Raw genomic sequence first — 18,246 nt, 5'->3', positions numbered from 1 at the left:
GCCTCGTCACCCCTTCCCGTGTCCGAGTCGGCACACAGTGACAGGACTGGTGACCACAGGACGCGGGCGGGCAAGCAGACAGTGCTTAGAACCCTGCCTCCCACATGCGGGTCTGGGGTCCATTGACTTCTCACCTTTCCCGCCCTCAGTGCTCCGACAGGCCCCGTGAGGCACCACCGTGTATGCACATGGGGGCAGGTCCCTGTCGCACCAGCCTGGACTCCTGGTGCAGAGGAGCGGTGTGGGTCACACGGACACGCTCGGGCCGCGTGGGAGCCCTGGGCTTGGAGGTGGCAGGGGTGGGTCGAGGGTCCTGAGTTACATGGCTCTGCTTATGGTTTTCAGTGATGGAGCTTTCCCGAGGGCAGTGACCTCCCCGTTTACTGGGAGATGGCCGAGGTGCCGGTGGCTGCCGGCCTGATGGCAGCGTCACCCAAGACGGGTCTCCCAAGCCGCGGGTCAGAAGTGGCTTGTGCCCAATCAGGGAGGGAGGGTGCTGGGTCCTCCGCAGGGGATGCACCCCATATGATGTGACAGGTGGGAGAGGATATCTCTGCGTGGCCCCTGGTCTGGGGTTGGAGGACCGTGTCTCCCTCACCACGCCTGCCCACCGAGGCAGTGGGCATGGGGCCGCCGTAGCAAGCACACGCTGGGGTCGGGGGGCGGCAGCAGCTCCGCCTTCATTATGGGAACTGCGTGCCAGGTTAAGGAAGCACACACACCGGGAAACACCGACCGTGCGCTACGTTCACGCGTCATCGTCGGCAGGCACTTCCGGCCATCAAGAGAACTGGAATTCAATTATGCAAGAAATTAAATCTGGAATTACCACATGAGCCAGCAGTCCCACTCCCGGGTCTGGGCCCCAAGAACTGCCAGCAGGGTCCTGAAGAGAGACACGTGCACCCCTGTGCCCACGGCAGACTTATCCACACAGCCAAGAGGACAGCTACTCGTGTCCACCGGCGAACGGGAAAACAAAACGTGACGGATTCGCACACTGGAATGTTAAAAAGGAAGGGAATTCCGGCACGTGCTCCGACATGGACGAAGCTTGAGGACGCGATGCTTGGTGAAACAGGCCAGCCCCAGAGGGCAGGGACAGGTGACCCTTGAACAACACGGGGGTTGAGGTCTCTGGGGCGGGACGGTGGTGACAGCCGCACAACACAGATGTTCTCGATAGTACTGGCCTGTGCACTGAAAGATGGTCGGGCCCATGAGTTTCATGTTGTGTATAATCTGCCACCGTTTTAAAAAGAACTGAAGTTATTTTCACCAGCGCCACCCCCAGTTCTTCCAAGAAAACGTATCCATGAGGTCAACTTTTTTTTTTTTTTTTTTTTTTTTTAATTGTGAGAAACCCATTCTCCTAAACAAGATGGCCAGATGATAAACTGCTTTACCGGCTGAAAAAAGCATGTTCAGGGTTCCCACTCCAGGTTCACATAAGAAATGGACTCCAGGCCAGAGCAGGAACTCCGAGGCTGGAAGTCACTGCCCGGCCCCCTGACCCACTCCCTGGATGCAGCTCCCCGGGTCTGGCCCCTCGCACCCAGGGAGGGGGGGTGTCACCCCGGCGACCTGCACCGAACAGCTGGGCGTGGCTCCCTCCCCGCCCTGGGCCTCCCTCCAGGGCCTGTGGGAATTCCTGAGCTGAGCGTGGCTGGGCCATCTCCATGGACAGGTCAGGGCACCCGCCGAGCATGGGCCCTCACGCTCTGAAGCTCTTTGAAACATTATAGGCAGAAGATTGCCCCAAGACTGGAAAGGGCGGCTGTCCCAGAAGGTGCCCAGACAACACGTCACCGTCGCTCATGTGAGAATTTCAAAGTGCATTTCAACAGACTTATTACGGCTTGTCCTGTGGTGATGGTGCCCGGCCCAGAAACACAGGCACCAGACGTCTTGTTGGGCTCCCCAGCCCAAGAGTTTCCAGAACCAGATGCAGAGCGGAGCTCGCTTCCCAGCCCGTTACCGAACGGCTCATTCTACCAGATGTACTGGGGTAGCGGTCTTCTTCTTTCGAGTCCCGAGTATATGGAAAACCTTTTACTTGTGTGACGATGTGTACCACGCAGAAACAGAAGGAGGCTCTAAGAAGGCGACCCACAGACCAGCCTGCAGACCCCTTTGCTGTGGGCGCCCTTGCTAGCCATCGGGCTGACCCCCCCACCCCACCCAACGAAGCTTCCTTCTCTTTAAAGCTCAGCACTGCACCCCCTCAAACCCGCACCCAGCCCAAGTGTGCCCCATCCCCTAAGTGCCAAGACGGTTTCGGATGCCCAGCCTCTCAGTCTGAGCTCAGGTCAAACACCTCCTCCCCAGAGAGCGGTACGTGTCGGCCCCTCCTCTGCAAACACACGGGCTCCCGGTCCCGCCTGCCCGCAGGCTCCAAGCAGGACTGCAAGCTCGGACCCTGAGATCCACAAAGTGCGGCCAGCAGGCAGACGGGCTGTGTTCATTCATCACCCACAAGGTCCCCCCACAGTCCGTGACACACAGCGTGACACCGCCATCACCACGAGCAAAGCCATCCAGACGGCGCCCAGGACAGCCACGCGGAGTCATCTGCAGCGGGCCTGAGGACCGACACGCAGCATGAGTCAGACGCACCGGAGGACATGCACAGAGACGAGTTCAAACCCGGTGCCGCTCCCCGTGAGCTCCCCCTGGACGATGCATGAAGAGATGCTTCCTGAAGGAGGAAAGAGCCCACAGTCCCGAATGAACCTCTCCGCTGGTTTCAACTGGTGTCCCAGTAGGGGACCTCTCGTCCCGGGGTCTTGGTGGAATAAGAAGACATGGTTTCATCATGTGATTGCTCACCCCTCCACGAACCCTAACCCACACGATCAGAGGTCACAGGGCTTCTCTGTTAACGGAGCAGCTGTTACCCGACTTTATGACGCCACGTAGTGACTCCACGGTGCATGTGAAACTCCAGAGATCCAGCTCAAAGGAGCTTCAGGAAGCGGAAGCGGGTCGGGCCCATAGCTACAGGTGTGGTGAGGCGCAGGTGGGCCCAGCTCCGTGGGGGCTGACTCCACACGGCTCCCCTAGGAACAGCAGAGCCGTCCCGTCCCACCAGCCCGGCCAAGTGCCTCTCCGAAGACTTCCAGCCGCGGGCCCTGGGTCTGATGGGTCCACATGCGGGTGTGAGGCCCGACTCTATCAAGCACGTGGACACCCGACCAGAGCCAGGTCCACGTGGGGTGGGACGGACTGCCCAACTCTCCCGGCTAAGAGGGAAGGAGGGAGACAGGCTCTTCGAGCAGGAGGAATGTGTGTCAGCAAAAACAACGGGTGTCTACCACGAGGGGTCATTCTTCCGAGCAGTTTCAGATTGATGGTCTATGCTACCCAAGTTTTAAGGGGTGGGCAGAAAAGGATGTGTAGTTTATAAATAAATGAGCAATAATTACCGCCAGAGAACTTGCTTGGGTGAGCAGACCTGCTCCCCGCAGGGCTGGACCACCAAGGAGAACAGACCGCCCCGAGCTGTCCGCCAGGAGAGTCACACTGCCCCTCTGAGCGGCAACCCCATGCAAGCCAGGAGAATACAGAGAGAGGAGAAAAATCCCACCAGAAACCAAGCTTCCCCCCAGAGAAACTGAAGGAGAAGGCTCTGGGGACGTCCGTGTGGCCCCCAAAGTCCTGCTACCAGGAGCCCGTCTGGTACTACGTGTTACAAACCGGGCGGTACTGCTGGTCCAGAGCTAGGCCCCCTCACAGTGCAGCCGAGGTGGTGCCTGGGGCAGCTCTGAAGGGTCCGCTGGGGAAGGGGGACCAGCATAGTCACCAAACACGTCACCCGTGGGGCTCGGAGCCATCCATCCGCCAGGGCCAGATCGGCCCGCCTGCATCCTCCGCTCCAGGCTCTAGAGGGCAGGGGAGGGAGAGGGCGGCTGGGCCGCTCCTGATGCCCGCAGGCCTCCCTGGCGGATGGCTTGGGAGGTGAGCACGGATACAGTAGTCCTCACTCTCTCGGGAAGACGGAAGCGAAGTTACAGCCTCTTTCAGGGGAGAGAACAGAGGAAGGGAATGAAGACACGTGTTCCTTTCCGAAACGGGGGACAGCTAACTTCTCCAGGAACAATGCAAGCCGCGCTTCCGGACCCACAGACCCCACGGTGCTTAGAAAGTGCCAGAAGTCAGAAACAGTGAGCTCTAAGTCCACTCAGGGCTGGTCATTGAACCTCCATGAGCCGTGGTGACCTTACAAACACCCGGGAGGATAGTGGCAGCCCTCCCCACCGGTTCGGAGTAAGGCTCAGGGGCCCCACCCCTTTGTTCCCTCCCTCCCTCCCCACTGACCGCGTGCTCACGGCATGCCAAGCCCTGCTCCAGGTGCGGGCGCATGGAGGTAGACTCCGACTGGAGCTGGAGCTGTCCCTGCCCACGCCTGAGTGCAGGGACTCAGCTGCAAATACAAGCATGGGACGGGGGTCCTGGAAACCCCGGGGGGCTCCGTGTGTGCTCTGAAATGGAGCTTCAGGGGACAGGCAGGTTAGACAGCCTCGCTCCTCATGGCTTCCGCCTCCCCCGCTCAGGCTCCTGTCACAGCCCAGGGGTGGGAATGCGTCCCCTGCTGCACTGGGGGCAGGGGGCACCCTGAGGCAGGCGCCACTCCTCAAACTGCCCCCCATCAGCGACAGAGCTGGGGGAAAGACCCACCTGCACCAACTCCGGGGGCAGGTGCACGGGTTCATGCTAACCGCACCGGGAAGAGGAGGTGAGAGCCTTACCTTGCTGAAAACAGACTTAAGTTCTTCTGATTACGGAAAATCCTTCAAGAGAGGGTGAAAGCAACACAAGGCCCCCTAAGTGTGCATTAGAAGCTGTAAGTGGGTAGTCCACGTCGACGCGTGAAAACATGTATCGTTTTCAAAAGAATGAGGACTGACAGTGTCTCCCACACGTACACGCCCGCGCGCGTGCACACACACACACACACACACGCACGCCTCGGGCGTTGGGTGCCTCGGGCGTTAGGTGAGTCCCTCCCACACCACTCTCCCCGACCGTGAACAGGCACAGTGCCCTGGTGGCCGTGCTGGGGGCTGTGACAACATGGAGAGGATTCTGTACCACAGACCACGGTGTTATCAGGACAGTGGGCAAATGTGTCGGCAACAGCTGGAGGTGAGAGATAAACAGAGTTAAAGAATCAGGTTTACGGAATCGTTTGGTTAAATTGGTTAAATATCTAATTGCAATATCAATTTAAACATTATTATAGTGTCTTAGCACACACACACACACAAAACGGAGCCTAATTTCTTTACAGGATGCAATTCTGTGGGTCAGGGAAATGGCAAAGAGTAAGAGGCACCCCAGAAAGGGAGGAGGTAGGGACCCTCTCTGTTCCCACAGCCCGTGGAAGGAGGCGGCCGACAACCGACGAGGACCTTCTCTGCCATCACACCCTGAGTCATCCCCCAGGTGGCCCCCAGGTCGGGCCCAGCTGGCGGCAGCGGAATCTAAACGGGCGTGTGGCCGCCACAGGAACCCGCTCCCACAGTCTCTGCAAACACGCCCGACAGCCACGGACACTGACTGCAGTGTAATTACGCGCAGAACCAAGAATAAAGAAATGCAGAGGTGGGCCCTGCTCTTAATGAGCCCAGCACCCAGTGAACTTGGACATTTGTCTGAACATTCTCGAAATAAACACATTTCAGTGGGGGAACTACCACGACAGGCAGACGCCGAGCACCATGCTGATGGTGGCTGGAGAGGCATTTCAGAACCGTTGTTTCAACGCTGCGGCTCGTTTCGGTGAAAAGCAGTTACTCAAAACCACAGCATAGGATTGAAACCCGCGGTGCACTTAACACACCTGAAGGGGATTTGAGACTGTCCCAAACACCGTCTTGTTTTCCCAGGACGTTCTCCCAACTCACCCCTAGCACCGCGACACGGACTTCGCGTGGGTCCCCACACTGATTCAGTTTATAGAAAGTGACCAGGTCAGGTATGACTCAGCGATCCACTTCTGGGTACTTACCAAAGGAACCGAGAGCAGTGACTCAAACAGATACTTGCACACCCATGTTCACGGCAACATTGCCCACAACAGCCAAGAGGTAGAAGGGGACTAGAGTTCACTGATGGATGCACGGACGACACAACGTGGCCCCTCCACCCCGCAGAATATCCCCCCGCCTCGACACGGAAGGACGTGCTGCCACTGGCTGCCACAGGGATGGGCCTCGAGGACAGTAGGCTGAGCAATAGAAGCCAGAGGCCAAGGGACAGACATTGTAGGATCCCACCTCTATGAGGACCCTGGAGTCGTCAGAGTCACAGACACAGCGAGTAGGAGGGTGGGCACCACGGGCGGGGGAGGGAGGAATGGGTGCAGGGTTTCACTCTGGGGAGGTGAGAAAGTTCCAGAGCCCGATGGCTGCACAACGGTGTGATGGCCTTAATGCCCCTGAAACAGACACTTAAGTGTTCAGATGATAAATTTTATGTTCTATGTATTTGACCACGATAAAAATACCGGCGGGGGATGTTACCAGGTCAGAGGAAAGGTCTGTGCTGTGCTCTCCTGAATTCTCCCCGCTTCTCCTTCATCGCATACAAGAGTAACAGCAGCGCAAGCGGGGACCCGTGCTGCGAGGCACCGTGAGAAACCTCTCCTCTCCGAACACCGTCACTCCTCCCGTCTCCGTCACCCCACTATCCCTGCGCAGGCTCCTTCTGCACGGGGTGGCTGCTGCCGCCTGCCAACCGGTCTCCCGGACCTCCACCCCTCACCCCGATGCCACACTGACCCCGAAGAACCCAAATTCCTCTATCCTCAAACGTCCACCATGGCTCATTGCTGCAGAAGTGGTAGCTCAACTCCGGGGCCTCACGGTGCGGGCCGCCAGACGCCACGCTCACAGCCCATCCCCATCCCTGCGGGTGGCGGCGAAGCCACTGGGTCCAGATCCCGACTCCTCCTGACCTCTGCCGCACAGCGTCCTCACCAGAGACAAGAACCGAGGGGACGTGGAATGACATGTGAACCCATGTGGCAATGAACGCCAGTGCTCAGTACCTCCTGTTTCTGGACACGCCCTGCACCCGTGCTGACGTCACGCGCTCTACCGCGGACGTTCGAGCCGCACCCCATCCTTGAGGCCAGGCTCACACGCTGCCTTCCTCAGGACGTCCACCTTCACCTCACCTCACCTCCTGACGCTCTGTCCTCGTAAGGCCTTCGGCCTGCTGGCCTGGGGCCGGGGGTCCCTGCTCTCGTCTCACACCGTAGGGTCACATGGTTCTCCAAAGGCAGAGCCATCCCATCTGCCTGGTGCTTGCAGTGCCACGGCCAACTACGGGGGGAGCAGGTGTCCCAGGACGTCCCCAACGTGATGGCTCTTCAGTAACTCAAACCGGACTCAAGTTTGGGCATCTTTGCTGCCAACTCTTTTATAAAAAGGGGAACTTACAGAAGGGAAAGCGGGTGGTTTCTGGCCCCGTGGAGCCCGGGTCTGCGAGGCGGGCACCCAGAGGCCACGGGCTCAAACCTCAGTGCCATCTTGAAGCCAGCAGAGCAAGGACACCACACACCAAGGAGAGCTGGCGGGAGGACTTTGTGTGCGGCCAGCTCCTCGGAACTGGGCCTCGAGGACCAGACGCTCCAGATTAAGGAGACAAGGTCACACCTGAGGCCCACACACCGCAGAACGACTGCACATTTCCCACCACTACAGGGCCACAGCCCAAACTGCCGATCAGTCTGACCCTGATGTTTGGAGAGAGCCTTCCGGGACCAGCCCACGGACCCCTCTACCGAGTCGGGAGCACCAAACGTGAGGACCCCAGGTTCAGTCACGTCCTCGAGGGGGAAGGTTACCGGAGCTGAATCCCCCAGCCAGTCTACGACAATCCCACCGAGCCTCACCTTGCTGACGGCAGGGAACAGAGTCTCAGAACAGACTCCTACTCACACCATCCCTGTGACAGCACATCCGTGATTCATAACCTTCTAGCAACAGCCGCGGCTAACGTCCTGCTTCTGCGACTGGGGCCTGAGGTACGGCCTCAAGCAGAAACCCCTTTCTAACCGCTTTCCCTTCTCAGAAATATCGGACAGTCAGAGAGCTCACGCTCGTGCAGGATCTGTCCGCTACCCTTTTAAAAACACACGTGAGGCCTGATTTCAAACGTCGGTTCCTCCTTTTTGCTGAAGATGACCATGAACATTCCCTGCCTTCCCCCGAGTGTCTGAGGTCAAATCCCTCAGGGCCCCGTACCAAGCACCTGGCACTCTACCAGAATAACCACGAAAGCAGGCGGCAGAAGCAGGTGTAACCTTTACTCCATCCTCTCCTCCACTTTTCATATTAAATATCTGAAATATATTAATCTTAAAAAACAATATTAACACAGTACTCAAGGAATATAGGCAGTGGAGTAAACAGTAAGTCCAGATTGCAAAATCGTAGGTGGTTTTAAAAACCGGAGTGTGGGTACGGTCGATGCCGGGCGTCTCCAGCTGCCTCGTCAACGGACCATTGTGGAACTGCGCCATGGGTCAGACTGGGAGGGAAACAAAGCCATAAAAAAATATATGTGGCAACACGCCGCCCCGTCCTCAGGAGGAAGGTCGTGGGACGGCAGACCCTTTGTCTAGTTTGAAGAAACACCACCGGCCCCGTGTGCTTTGGTGTCCGGGCCTGTCCCCTGACGCCTTCAGTCTCTAAGCAGGTTTTCGGGCTTGGGGTAGCCGAAGAGGACGAAGTCGGCCTCATAGAGTTTGTAGAGCTGCTGCCTCCAGGCCAGGGGAATGGTGGCAAACCAGTGCTCCTCCCAGCTGCTGGCAGTCCTGTTCCGGTAACTTGGCGGGAAGTGAAGGAGCTTGTCCACCTTCAGGAGCCGCAGGAGCTGGGCGGCGTCCTGCTCCAGGGTCTCCAGCTTCCCCACGAAGTCGTAGTCGATCTGGCAGGGGTGGCAGAGGCGGTGCACCTGCCGCCAGTGCTCGTTGAAGGGCGCCAGCTTCTCGGTGCGCGGGTCCAGCAGGTACTGGATGAAGTTGGCGAAGGACACCTTGAGGCCCGCGCTGAAGGCCTCGCTGACGGACGCGGGCAGGCCGGTGTGGTTGGCGTACATCTTCAGCATGGGCACCGCGAACTTGCGGTAGAACTCCTCGTTCTCCAGCTGGAACTTGCTGCGGAAGGCCGAGATGAGGCGGACGAAGGGGTCGCGCACGAACAGGAACTTGGTGTACTTCTTCAGCTTGATCTTCATCAGGTGGCGGGAGAACTTGCCGTAGCGACGCCAGAACTTGTTGAAGGTCAGGTGCGTGCTGGAGTTGTGCACGTACTCCCGGGGGATGTCCAGGGGGTCGCGGTAGGGGGCGCCCCGGTCCAGCAGGCTCTCGCTCAGCACGATCATCACACGCTTCCAGTTGGTGCAGGCCACCTTGGGCACGTAGCAGTAGATGACCCCGTGCCGGTCGTCCACGATGAGGTGGTTGAGCTCATAGTTGGGAATGTCATCGAAGGAGCGCTCCTTGGCGGGGAACACGAAGCTGGCGTTGGCGCAGAGCCCCCTGAGCACGCTCCTCCGCTCGGCTTGCTGCCCGCCCGGGTCCGGGCCCTGCTGGGCGTCGCGGGTGGACCAGTCGTAGCCCCTCACGCTCTCCTCCGCGTTGCTCAGCACGGGCCTGCTGGAGGCCGGCACGGAGGGCTGCTCCGTCCTTTTACCAGAAAGGGCGTTCTGCTTCAGGCCCCCGCCAAGCAGCTTCTGCAAAAACACGTCCACGTCTGACGCGAACTCCTTCTGTGGCCCGTGCAGGGGGGTGGGCAGTGGCTCCAGGGGGTGTGGCCTGGGGAAGGAAGTGTGCAGGTAGAAGTGGGCAGTGCCCACGTTGTCCCAGTACACGATGATCAGAAGGACCATGAAGACGGACCCCAAGACCAGCCACAGGCGGAAGAGCCGGGTTTGGGTCATTCTGTCCGCGGACGGGGTGGGGAGACCCTTTCTCCTGGATGCTGTCACGTCAGCTTCATGGAGCCGGGACACTGCTCTCAGGACCCTGGAAAGGTAACACAGAGCTACGTTAAAGACTATGGTCCAGCTAGGGTGTCCTCTTGCAGTCTTTTCCGGCCGACGGGGCTGGCTGATGTCTCGGACCTCCCGTCGTGGTCCGTGTCCCTGCCCTGCCCCTCACACCTCCATCCTCCATGACTTAGGCTCTGTGAGGCTGCCGCCCCTCCGTGTAACAGGACTAACGCTGCTTCTAACGCGGCTTCGAAGGGCCCAGAAGGACGCTGTGGCTGGCGAGGTTGCTGGAGATCCTTTGTCACCGAACTGACGAGGGGGAGCTGACAGACCAGGCTCGGGCAGGGACACAGACCCTCGTGGGCAGCAGGTGCCGAGGAAGGAGAGGCGGTCAGCGAAACAAAAACACAAGGTTAAAGTTGAATGCATACGACAACTTACAAAAATGCTAAAGACGTCCCAGCCCGAGAAAACCTTTTGCTGTGCACGTTTAATGCAAATAACCACATCGGAGAACAGGCTGCAGTATGTGGCTGATGCGTGCTGGGCACCGTGCACCGTCTCTGCCCCCTCTATGTGGAAGGGGTGGAGCGCACTTGAGGTCGGAGGGGGGACAGGGACGGTCCACCGGGCAGCTGAAAGGGGGCCCATGCAAGAGCTTTCCAGACTCTAAGAGCACTGTTGGTGCCCCCACAGAAGAGCCAGACAGCGGCAGAGCCCCGGCCGGAGATGGGGAAAGGCTGCCTGATCTTCAGAAACAAAAGGGTGGTGGGAGGGCTAAGGGAGGGCAGGTGCAGAGTGGCAGCTGTGAATGTCAGCGGGTGCCTGGTCCGTACCCTGGAGAGGTCGACCAGCAGGCCCACTGGCTCACGCATGGGGAGATGCAGGCCGGACGACGCATCTGTGGCTCCCTTACAACTTCCGCTGAAGGCTGTCCTTGACCACAGCCAAGGTCAATACGAGAAACGCCAGAGGAGCCCATCCTTGGGCCAGTCCTGTCGGACCAATATGCTGAGCACCAGTTCTGCCTCGGGCACTTGGCGAAGGGCTAGGGACACCACAGGGAAGACGCGGCGTCTGATCGAGTGCTGGGACGGAAAGGCTGCTTGGGCTGTAGGTAACCCCAGGTGGGGACGCTTGCCCGAAGAGGGGAGGACGCAGTCACGCCTCCAGGTGTGACTCCCTGGTTCCGCTCCTAGTTCCACCTGGAGGGGGCCGCTCCATTACAGATCTGCCCACTCACAACGAAACGAGAGATGTGACACAACCAACAGGCACAGGAAGGCTCGGAAAGGACAGTCCAGGGACCTGGCTGCTCAAGGAGCAACAGGGACACAAGCTTGCGAGGTTCCTTACTGCCTGTCCCATGTCCCAGAGGGCGCTGCCTCCAACCCTCAAGGACCAACAGGCACAGGAAAAAGCTCCAAGAAGAGCCTCTGAAGAAGAGCCCAGGCGAAAGACGGGCAAGAGTGGCTGCGGTAAAGGACTGAACCTTGCCCACCCTGCCCATGCCTCCAGGCCCTGCCTGACAGGAGTGTTTACTGGGGGCCTTAGGCTAACAATGTGATTGGCGGCTGGAGGGGCTTTGGGTCCCAGTGTCAGCCCGACCTCAGAGGGGCTGGAGGTTGAGGTCAGCCCTGTGGGGAGTCGACCGTTTGATGACAAAGCCCCAGGAGAGGCTGGACACGAAGACGTGGGGGGAGGACTCCACGCACGCGGTCCCTCATCAGTGGAAGCTGGAGTCGGTGTTGTCCAGACCTCCCCTGGGAGGGGACAACTCTTCCCCTGCGTCTCTTCTGCTGGCTTGTAAGCTGAATCCTTTGCTGTGATGAACTGTAACGGTGAGTACAATACCTTCCCGTGAGCTCCGCGTGTCCTTCCAGTGAATTATCCAACCTGAGGAGGGTCTTGGGACCCCACTCCCCATTTAGTATTGGTGTGAGGACTGAGAAGGTCTTCAGAACTGTTCCTAACCTTACGGTGACCTAACAACAGAAACATCTGTTTGGAAACACCTGCTTTACTTAGGCCAGACACCAGTGGAAAAGCCACCCCCACCGTCACAGTTCGGCAGGGCCTGGCAGGGAGCCGATCTCCCCCACTGGGCACCAACAGGCCGAAGAAGATGGTGCAAAGCGGGGTCGTCGCACTTGGACTCCCCTCCCCTTACAACAGGAGGGCCCGGCGGGGAGCTGACCTCCACCTCCACACCGGGCCATCATCACTGGGATGGACGGATGTGGTAGGAGGTGGTGTTAGCTGGCACTCTGCTTCCTGTCCCACCAGGATGGAAAACATGTGTCACATATTAATCAACAGAGGTTAGCCACTGAGGGCCACCTGCCAGGGTCAGCCTACCCCTTGGTCTGCTGCCAGATCCCCCAGTGTGTGACTCTGCTTACCTCTCCCCCAGGTGGCAGTCCCCCAAGCCACCAGCAGAGCTGGCCCGCCCTGTCAGCAGCGAGAGCAGAACCTAGATTCAGAAAGATGAACAAATAAGCTGGAAAGAGAAGTTGAAAATCAGAGCTGGACACTGAGACTAGGATGAACGTCAAGCTTCCACCCGTGGGCGGGGAGCAGGCTTATCCTGTGTGGCTGCAGAAGACAAAACTCAGACACGGGTCCAGCCTAACGAAAGAATGGATGCACTCCTACCAGGTGGCCCGAACCTAGAATGTCCGTTTTTAAGGCATACTGGGAGCTCTGTCAGTGCGGGCACCAGAGCAGACACGGACGGAGCACGTCTTGGGGTGCTCCAGGGACAGCCCCCATCGCACACGCTCTCTGACTTCTTCCTATCCGAACCTCTCCGAGTCTGTATTCCTTGAATGCATTTGACTATGTACCTGGGACCTGATGCATTTTCACTAAATGAACCTAAAACTTCACAAGGCCGAAATCTGGAAGCAATCTCCACCCACCTGTGCAGCTGACGTTTATGCTCAGTTCATTTTGGTTTTTAATGGAGAAAGTAGTAACACGCGCTCCCGGTACAAAGGTCGGCATACAAAGGGTAGTGTGGGCTTTTATACGAAAGGTGCTGAAACAGACAAGTGACAGAGAAAAAAGGACATTCTGGTCATGTCACCTTCATCAGTCCTTCCCGAGCCCCCAGCACTCTCAGCGCACCCCTACAGAAAAGGCAACCCAGCCGGGGGCACGGAGAAGCCTGGCCGACCCCACCCCGTGGCAGCCCACAGCTTCGCGCACTATCACACGGGATGAAGGCAGTCACTGCGCCGTGAAAACCATGAGAAGCAGAGGTGCTCGTGTCTTACACGGCTGCTGCCAGAGGTCGGCGAGCTCCCTTTGAGGGCGTCACAGGTGTGCGTGGAAGAATGCTTATAATCACACAATGTCACAGCCTGTCTGTAAAATTAGATCATAAGCACGTGCCACTGAAGTTTTCAAGACCATCCCCTCTGGAGGGTGTAAAAGGCTGAGTGCTTTCTAGAGATGAAGGTGCAACCAAATCAAAAAACAAAAAAACAGGGGCGCCTGGGTGGCTCAGGTGGTTGAACGTCTGCCTTCAGCTCAGGTCATGATCTCATGATCCTGGGATCGAGCCCCACATCAGGCTCCTGGCCCAGCAGGGAGTCTGCTTCTCCCTCTCCCTCTCCTCCCTGCTTGTGCTCTGTCTCTCTCTCTCTCAAAATAAATAAAATCTTTAAAAAAATAAATTAAAAAAATTTTTTTTAAGTTTTGCCGAAGGCTGAGAAAGCGGCAAAGGGAAAAAGTGACTGAGAGGTCACGTGATTTGAGAGCTCGGCTTCCAGTTTTAAGATCAAGACTCACAGCACCACGGACGGGTGCAGAGTCCCCGAGTCCCGTCCGTGGGCACAGGCACCAGCCACACGTCAGGGACCGCGCCTCCATGTGCGTACCAAGAATGCCAAGAGCCAGGTAAGTGAATTATGCAGTTACAAGGAAGAATCTAAAATTACAGCGCATGATATATAAGCAACGCCCTGTGCTTGTTTCTCAGCCACGCAGCAGCACACGCACGCTGACAACGCCAGGGCCCACAACGGACTCTGTACTAATCATTTCCTATGACTTCAGTTCAATTGCAAGGAAAAGGCACGGCCGATTGTTTTTAGGATCATATGATATGTACAGATAATACCTTTTTAATAGAGGAGCTGCCCCTTAAAGGGCTCGTACCACCAAGTGCCGGGTGCTCGGAGGAGCGCGCTGCCCTCGTACGTTCCTTCAGGCCCCTCTGCACGTGACCTCAGGGCGGGCAGCACGACCCCCTGACAGCTGAGGAGCCTGAGGCCCAGAGGTGTCACATCAACATCTGGATTCAAGCCTCACGCCAAAAGTCAAGCCCCCCACACGCTCCCGCGGCTCTGCTGCTGCATGTCCTCGTTCTTCTGAACCGCTCTGTGCGGTGTAAGTGGCGCACAAGCGCGTGCACCAACGTCACGCTTCATGGGCAGTCTGATGCCCTGGATGCACACATGCGCCCGCAACGCCATCACCACGGTCAGAGAGTGAACCCCTCCATCGACCCCCCGAGCTCATTCCTGCCCCTTCACATCCTTCTCCCCAGCTCATCCCTCCCCTCCAGCCACTCCTCTGTTTTCTGTCACTATAAACTAGTTCGCATTTTCTAGAGTGTTCTATAAATGGAATCACACAGGATGAGCTTTGAGAGTCATCCGCGTGGTTATACAGATCCACAGCTCCTTTTTTCTGGATCTGCGTGGTACTCTGCTGTAGGAAGCATTTACATACGGCAGTCCTGCTACGACACAGGCTCACACACATCCCCCCCCTCCCCCCCCAGGGACTGAAGTCACACGAGCAAGTGTCTTCTTAGTCCAAGTCCAAGCTGCGGAACAGAAGGGGCTTAGAAGGATCGTGCTTCCTGAGAAGCTCAGTGCCAACAGGTGCGTGTCTGTCACGCACGGGCGCGTGTTTCCTGGCTTCTCTGACCCAACAGATGCGGAGGCGCTGGTGCTGGAGGCAGAGGTCACAGCGGAGTGAGCCGCCGTCAGCCTGCAGCGAGCCCTCCGTCTCCCGTCGGGTGAGTCCGTCACCCAGCAGAGGGGAAGCAGACGCGTCTGACGTTCCTCTGTTGCCTGTCCCGAACGTGGTTCTCTAAGTTCAAAGAAAGCTTGTCTTCTCTTAAGTCGCTCTGATTTTTTCCTTATTTGTGTATTAGCACCAACCGTTATCATCTTTTAGTCTTTCATAAGCTCAACGTCTGAAGTTTTGTTCTGAGTCCATAAATGACCTACGTAAGTAGCACTGGGCACGGTGAAGCGCTCCAGCTAAGGAGCGAGGAGCCCCGTTCAGGTCCCGAATTTCTCACCGCCCGGCCCTGGACCAGCAGCAGGTCACGGGGCAGCCCCCAGGGGGCTCTTCTCATCCACGCAGTGAACCTACAGCTTATATCGTAAACAGCGCGTCAACTAACTGATTTATAATGAGGCTCATACCTTGCTTCACGCAGACTAGACCACTCAGCGGGCCTGTGGATCGTTGCAGGGAGCGTTCCCGGCTTAGGGGCCGGCCATCAGTAAGCAGGGACTGCACACGCAGAAGAGGGCCCCACCACCACCACCAGCCCCAAGACGTGTCGCAAACCTCCCTACGCAGCGGGCGTCTGGGTGATTCGGACCCACTGCTTCATGGCTTTCTGTATTTGTTTCTGTTTACACTGGGCATTGATTGGTTTTTACTATGAGAAAAAACAAACATTTTTCCTTTTACAAAAGACACACAGCAATACAAAATTAAGGCATTAAAACACTGAAAGAAAAAAATCAGCCAATTGAACGTCATACAAATTAGAAACTTTTGCGCAACCAAAGGCACTATCCACAGGGAAGATTTCTGCAGAATGGGAGAAAATGTTTGCAAATCAATTATCTAATGAGGGCTTAATATCCCAAATAAATGGAGAACTCATAATGCTCAAAAGAAAAAAAACATCAAACAACCCAATTCAAGAAAAAGCAAACAACTTGAACAGACGTTTCCCTGAAGACCTGCAAATGGCCACGGGCGCGTGAAAAGATGCTCCCCGTCACTCGTCCTCAGCGAAACGCAAATCAAGATCACGGTGAAGCACCGCCTCACACCCATCGGGATGGTTCCAATCAACAACAAAACAAGACGGGCGCCTGGCTGGCACAGCCTGTGGAGCGTGCAACTCCTTATCTCGGGGTTAGGAGTTCGAGCCCCACACGGGGTGTAGAGCTTACTTAACAACAAAACAAAAACAAAACCAGAAAGTAAGTGTTGGCCAGGATGCGGAGAAACTGGAACCCCCTGGCCCTATTAATGGGACTGCAAATGGGTGCAGGCACTGTGGCAAGCAGGATGGAGGCTCCTCAAAATATTAAAAATCGAATGACCATATAAAATGACCACACGATCCAACAATTCTACTTCTGGGTCTATATTCAAAAGAACTAAAAGCAGGGTCTCAAAGCGGTCTTTGTACAGCTGTGTTCACGGCAGCACACTTCACGACAGTTAACAGGTGGAAGCATGCCAGCGTGCACGGAAGGGTGAGTGGTAACAAAGTGTGGTACGCACACACACACACGTACAACCGAGTATCACTCAGCCTCCAAAAGGAAGGAAATTCTGGCAGCCGCTACGACGTGCACGAACCTACAGGACCTGCTGCTGAGTCACGAAGGACAGATGCCGTGTGATTCCGCCCCTATGAGGTCCCTAGAGGCATTACATTCCCTGAGACAGACTGGAGGTTACCAGGGGGCAGGGAGGGGATGGGGCGGTCAAGTGTTCAACAGGGACAGAGGATCGGTTTGGGAAGCTGAGATGAGTTCTAGAGACGGAGGGCGTGACGGTTGCACAGTGAGGATGTGCTCCATGCTACTGTATGCTTAAAAATGGTTAAGATGACGACATTTATGTTATGTGTACTTTACCGCAATAGAAAAATTGGAAAAGAATGAATTAGAGCTACAACAGTGGACCTGGAGGAACGGACGAGAGGTATTGTTGAATAAATAAAGCAAAATGCAGGACAGTGTGCACAAAATAAACGCACGAATCAAAGTAAATAAAATGTACAAAGACAAGGACGCCTTCAGTAGGGAGAGGTATAAGGAACAAAGGCTATAAACCGAGCGCCACAGCTTCACCTCACGACCCTGCACAAAAGCTCAACGGGCTGACTTTACCTGCAATTTGTTCATCAAACAAATGTTAAAAGTTTTAGAAACGTACGATGAGGGGGTGGGTGCATGACAACAAGACAAGCCTTCCCTCTGGGACACCCAAACCCTGTGCGTCTGGCTCTTCACCGGTGACACCGGTCCTGGGAGCCTCGTCTCGCCCTGGAGTCCTGCCCCAGAACCAGACTGCCTGCGGGGCAAACCCTTCTAGGCCTTTCCAGACCGAGGTGATGAGCACCTCAACCCCAAGCTGAGGCAGCGCTTGCCGATGAGGCTGAGGCCACGGGTCGTGTTTCACGTCAGGGAACAAGGGCAGGCCTGGGTGTTGTCCTCTCTAACCTCAAACAAGCCACATAAACAGCAGTTGTGGAGACGAACGGGTTGTGCGAGCAGTGCCTGGAGAGGAAGGGGCTGTGCTGCTCAAACACGCGCCACAGCCCCTCGGGCCGCCAAGAGAGAGCAGAGACACGAGCACGACCGCGCAGCTCCGCCAACAAGCTGTACTTGCTAAAATGCAGCAGGGCGTGCGCGAGCCTGGCCCAGGCACGGAGGCAGCAGGAGCCGGGGAAGGTTCCAGGGAACACTCCGCGGCCTTCTGGGGAGGAGGGCGGCACCTGGCACGAGCCAGCTGAGAACTGAAGCCGGGAGCCTGCAGACGCAGAAGCAAGTCAGGGAACACCACTGACCTCCCAGTAGCATTCATTCAAAAAGGAAGGGCGGTATCTCCAAACACGAATCCCCCACGACTTCAAAAAGCCATCCCCAAAAAGCCTCTTGCTTCCGAAGCAGCGAAGCCCGAAGGGGCTCTGCGGAGGAGCGACTGACGGTGGGCTGGCCGCGCCAGTCCCAGGCTTCTGCCTCCAGCACGAGACGCGACAGCAAGGTCTCCTCCAGCAGCTTCCGTCTGTCGGTGCCCTGTGAGCGCTGATGGAACAGTCAGCCCTCACGTTAGCGCTCGCCCCAAACAAGGCGGCCTCAGCTCGGGGAGGGGCTGCTAAACACGCCTCTTCACCCGGACACGGCGGCTGCCCTTCAGGGCCACGAAGGGCGGTCTGCAGCAGCCAGGGGGCTGAGCTCCCTCCCC

At 57.1% G+C, this 18,246-nt stretch overlaps 1 protein-coding gene across 7 annotated transcripts in view; it reads right to left on the bottom strand.

Moving 5' to 3' along the window:
- Positions 1-8,300: 8,300 nt before the first annotated feature.
- CHST12 (carbohydrate sulfotransferase 12) overlaps positions 8,301-18,246 on the bottom strand; it is a 22,868-nt gene continuing 12,922 nt past the window's right edge. For 5 of the 7 annotated variants that reach the window (XM_040634689.1, XM_040634688.1, XM_040634686.1 and 2 more), the window contains exon 2: positions 8,301-10,036. In XM_040634689.1, coding sequence (XP_040490623.1) covers positions 8,692-9,951 — 1,260 coding nt within the window. In that variant the 5' untranslated portion in view covers positions 9,952-10,036 and the 3' untranslated portion in view covers positions 8,301-8,691. Of the gene's footprint in view, positions 10,037-10,173; positions 11,911-18,246 lie in introns of those variants that run through there. The other 2 variants (XM_040634687.1, XM_008698304.2) reach the window with 2 other exon arrangements.

The sequence above is a fragment of the Ursus maritimus genome, unplaced genomic scaffold, assembly GCF_017311325.1.
Source record: "Ursus maritimus isolate PB19 unplaced genomic scaffold, ASM1731132v1 scaffold_2, whole genome shotgun sequence".
Lineage (NCBI taxonomy): Eukaryota > Metazoa > Chordata > Mammalia > Carnivora > Ursidae > Ursus > Ursus maritimus.
This window is presented reverse-complemented; position numbering and strand designations above follow the sequence as displayed.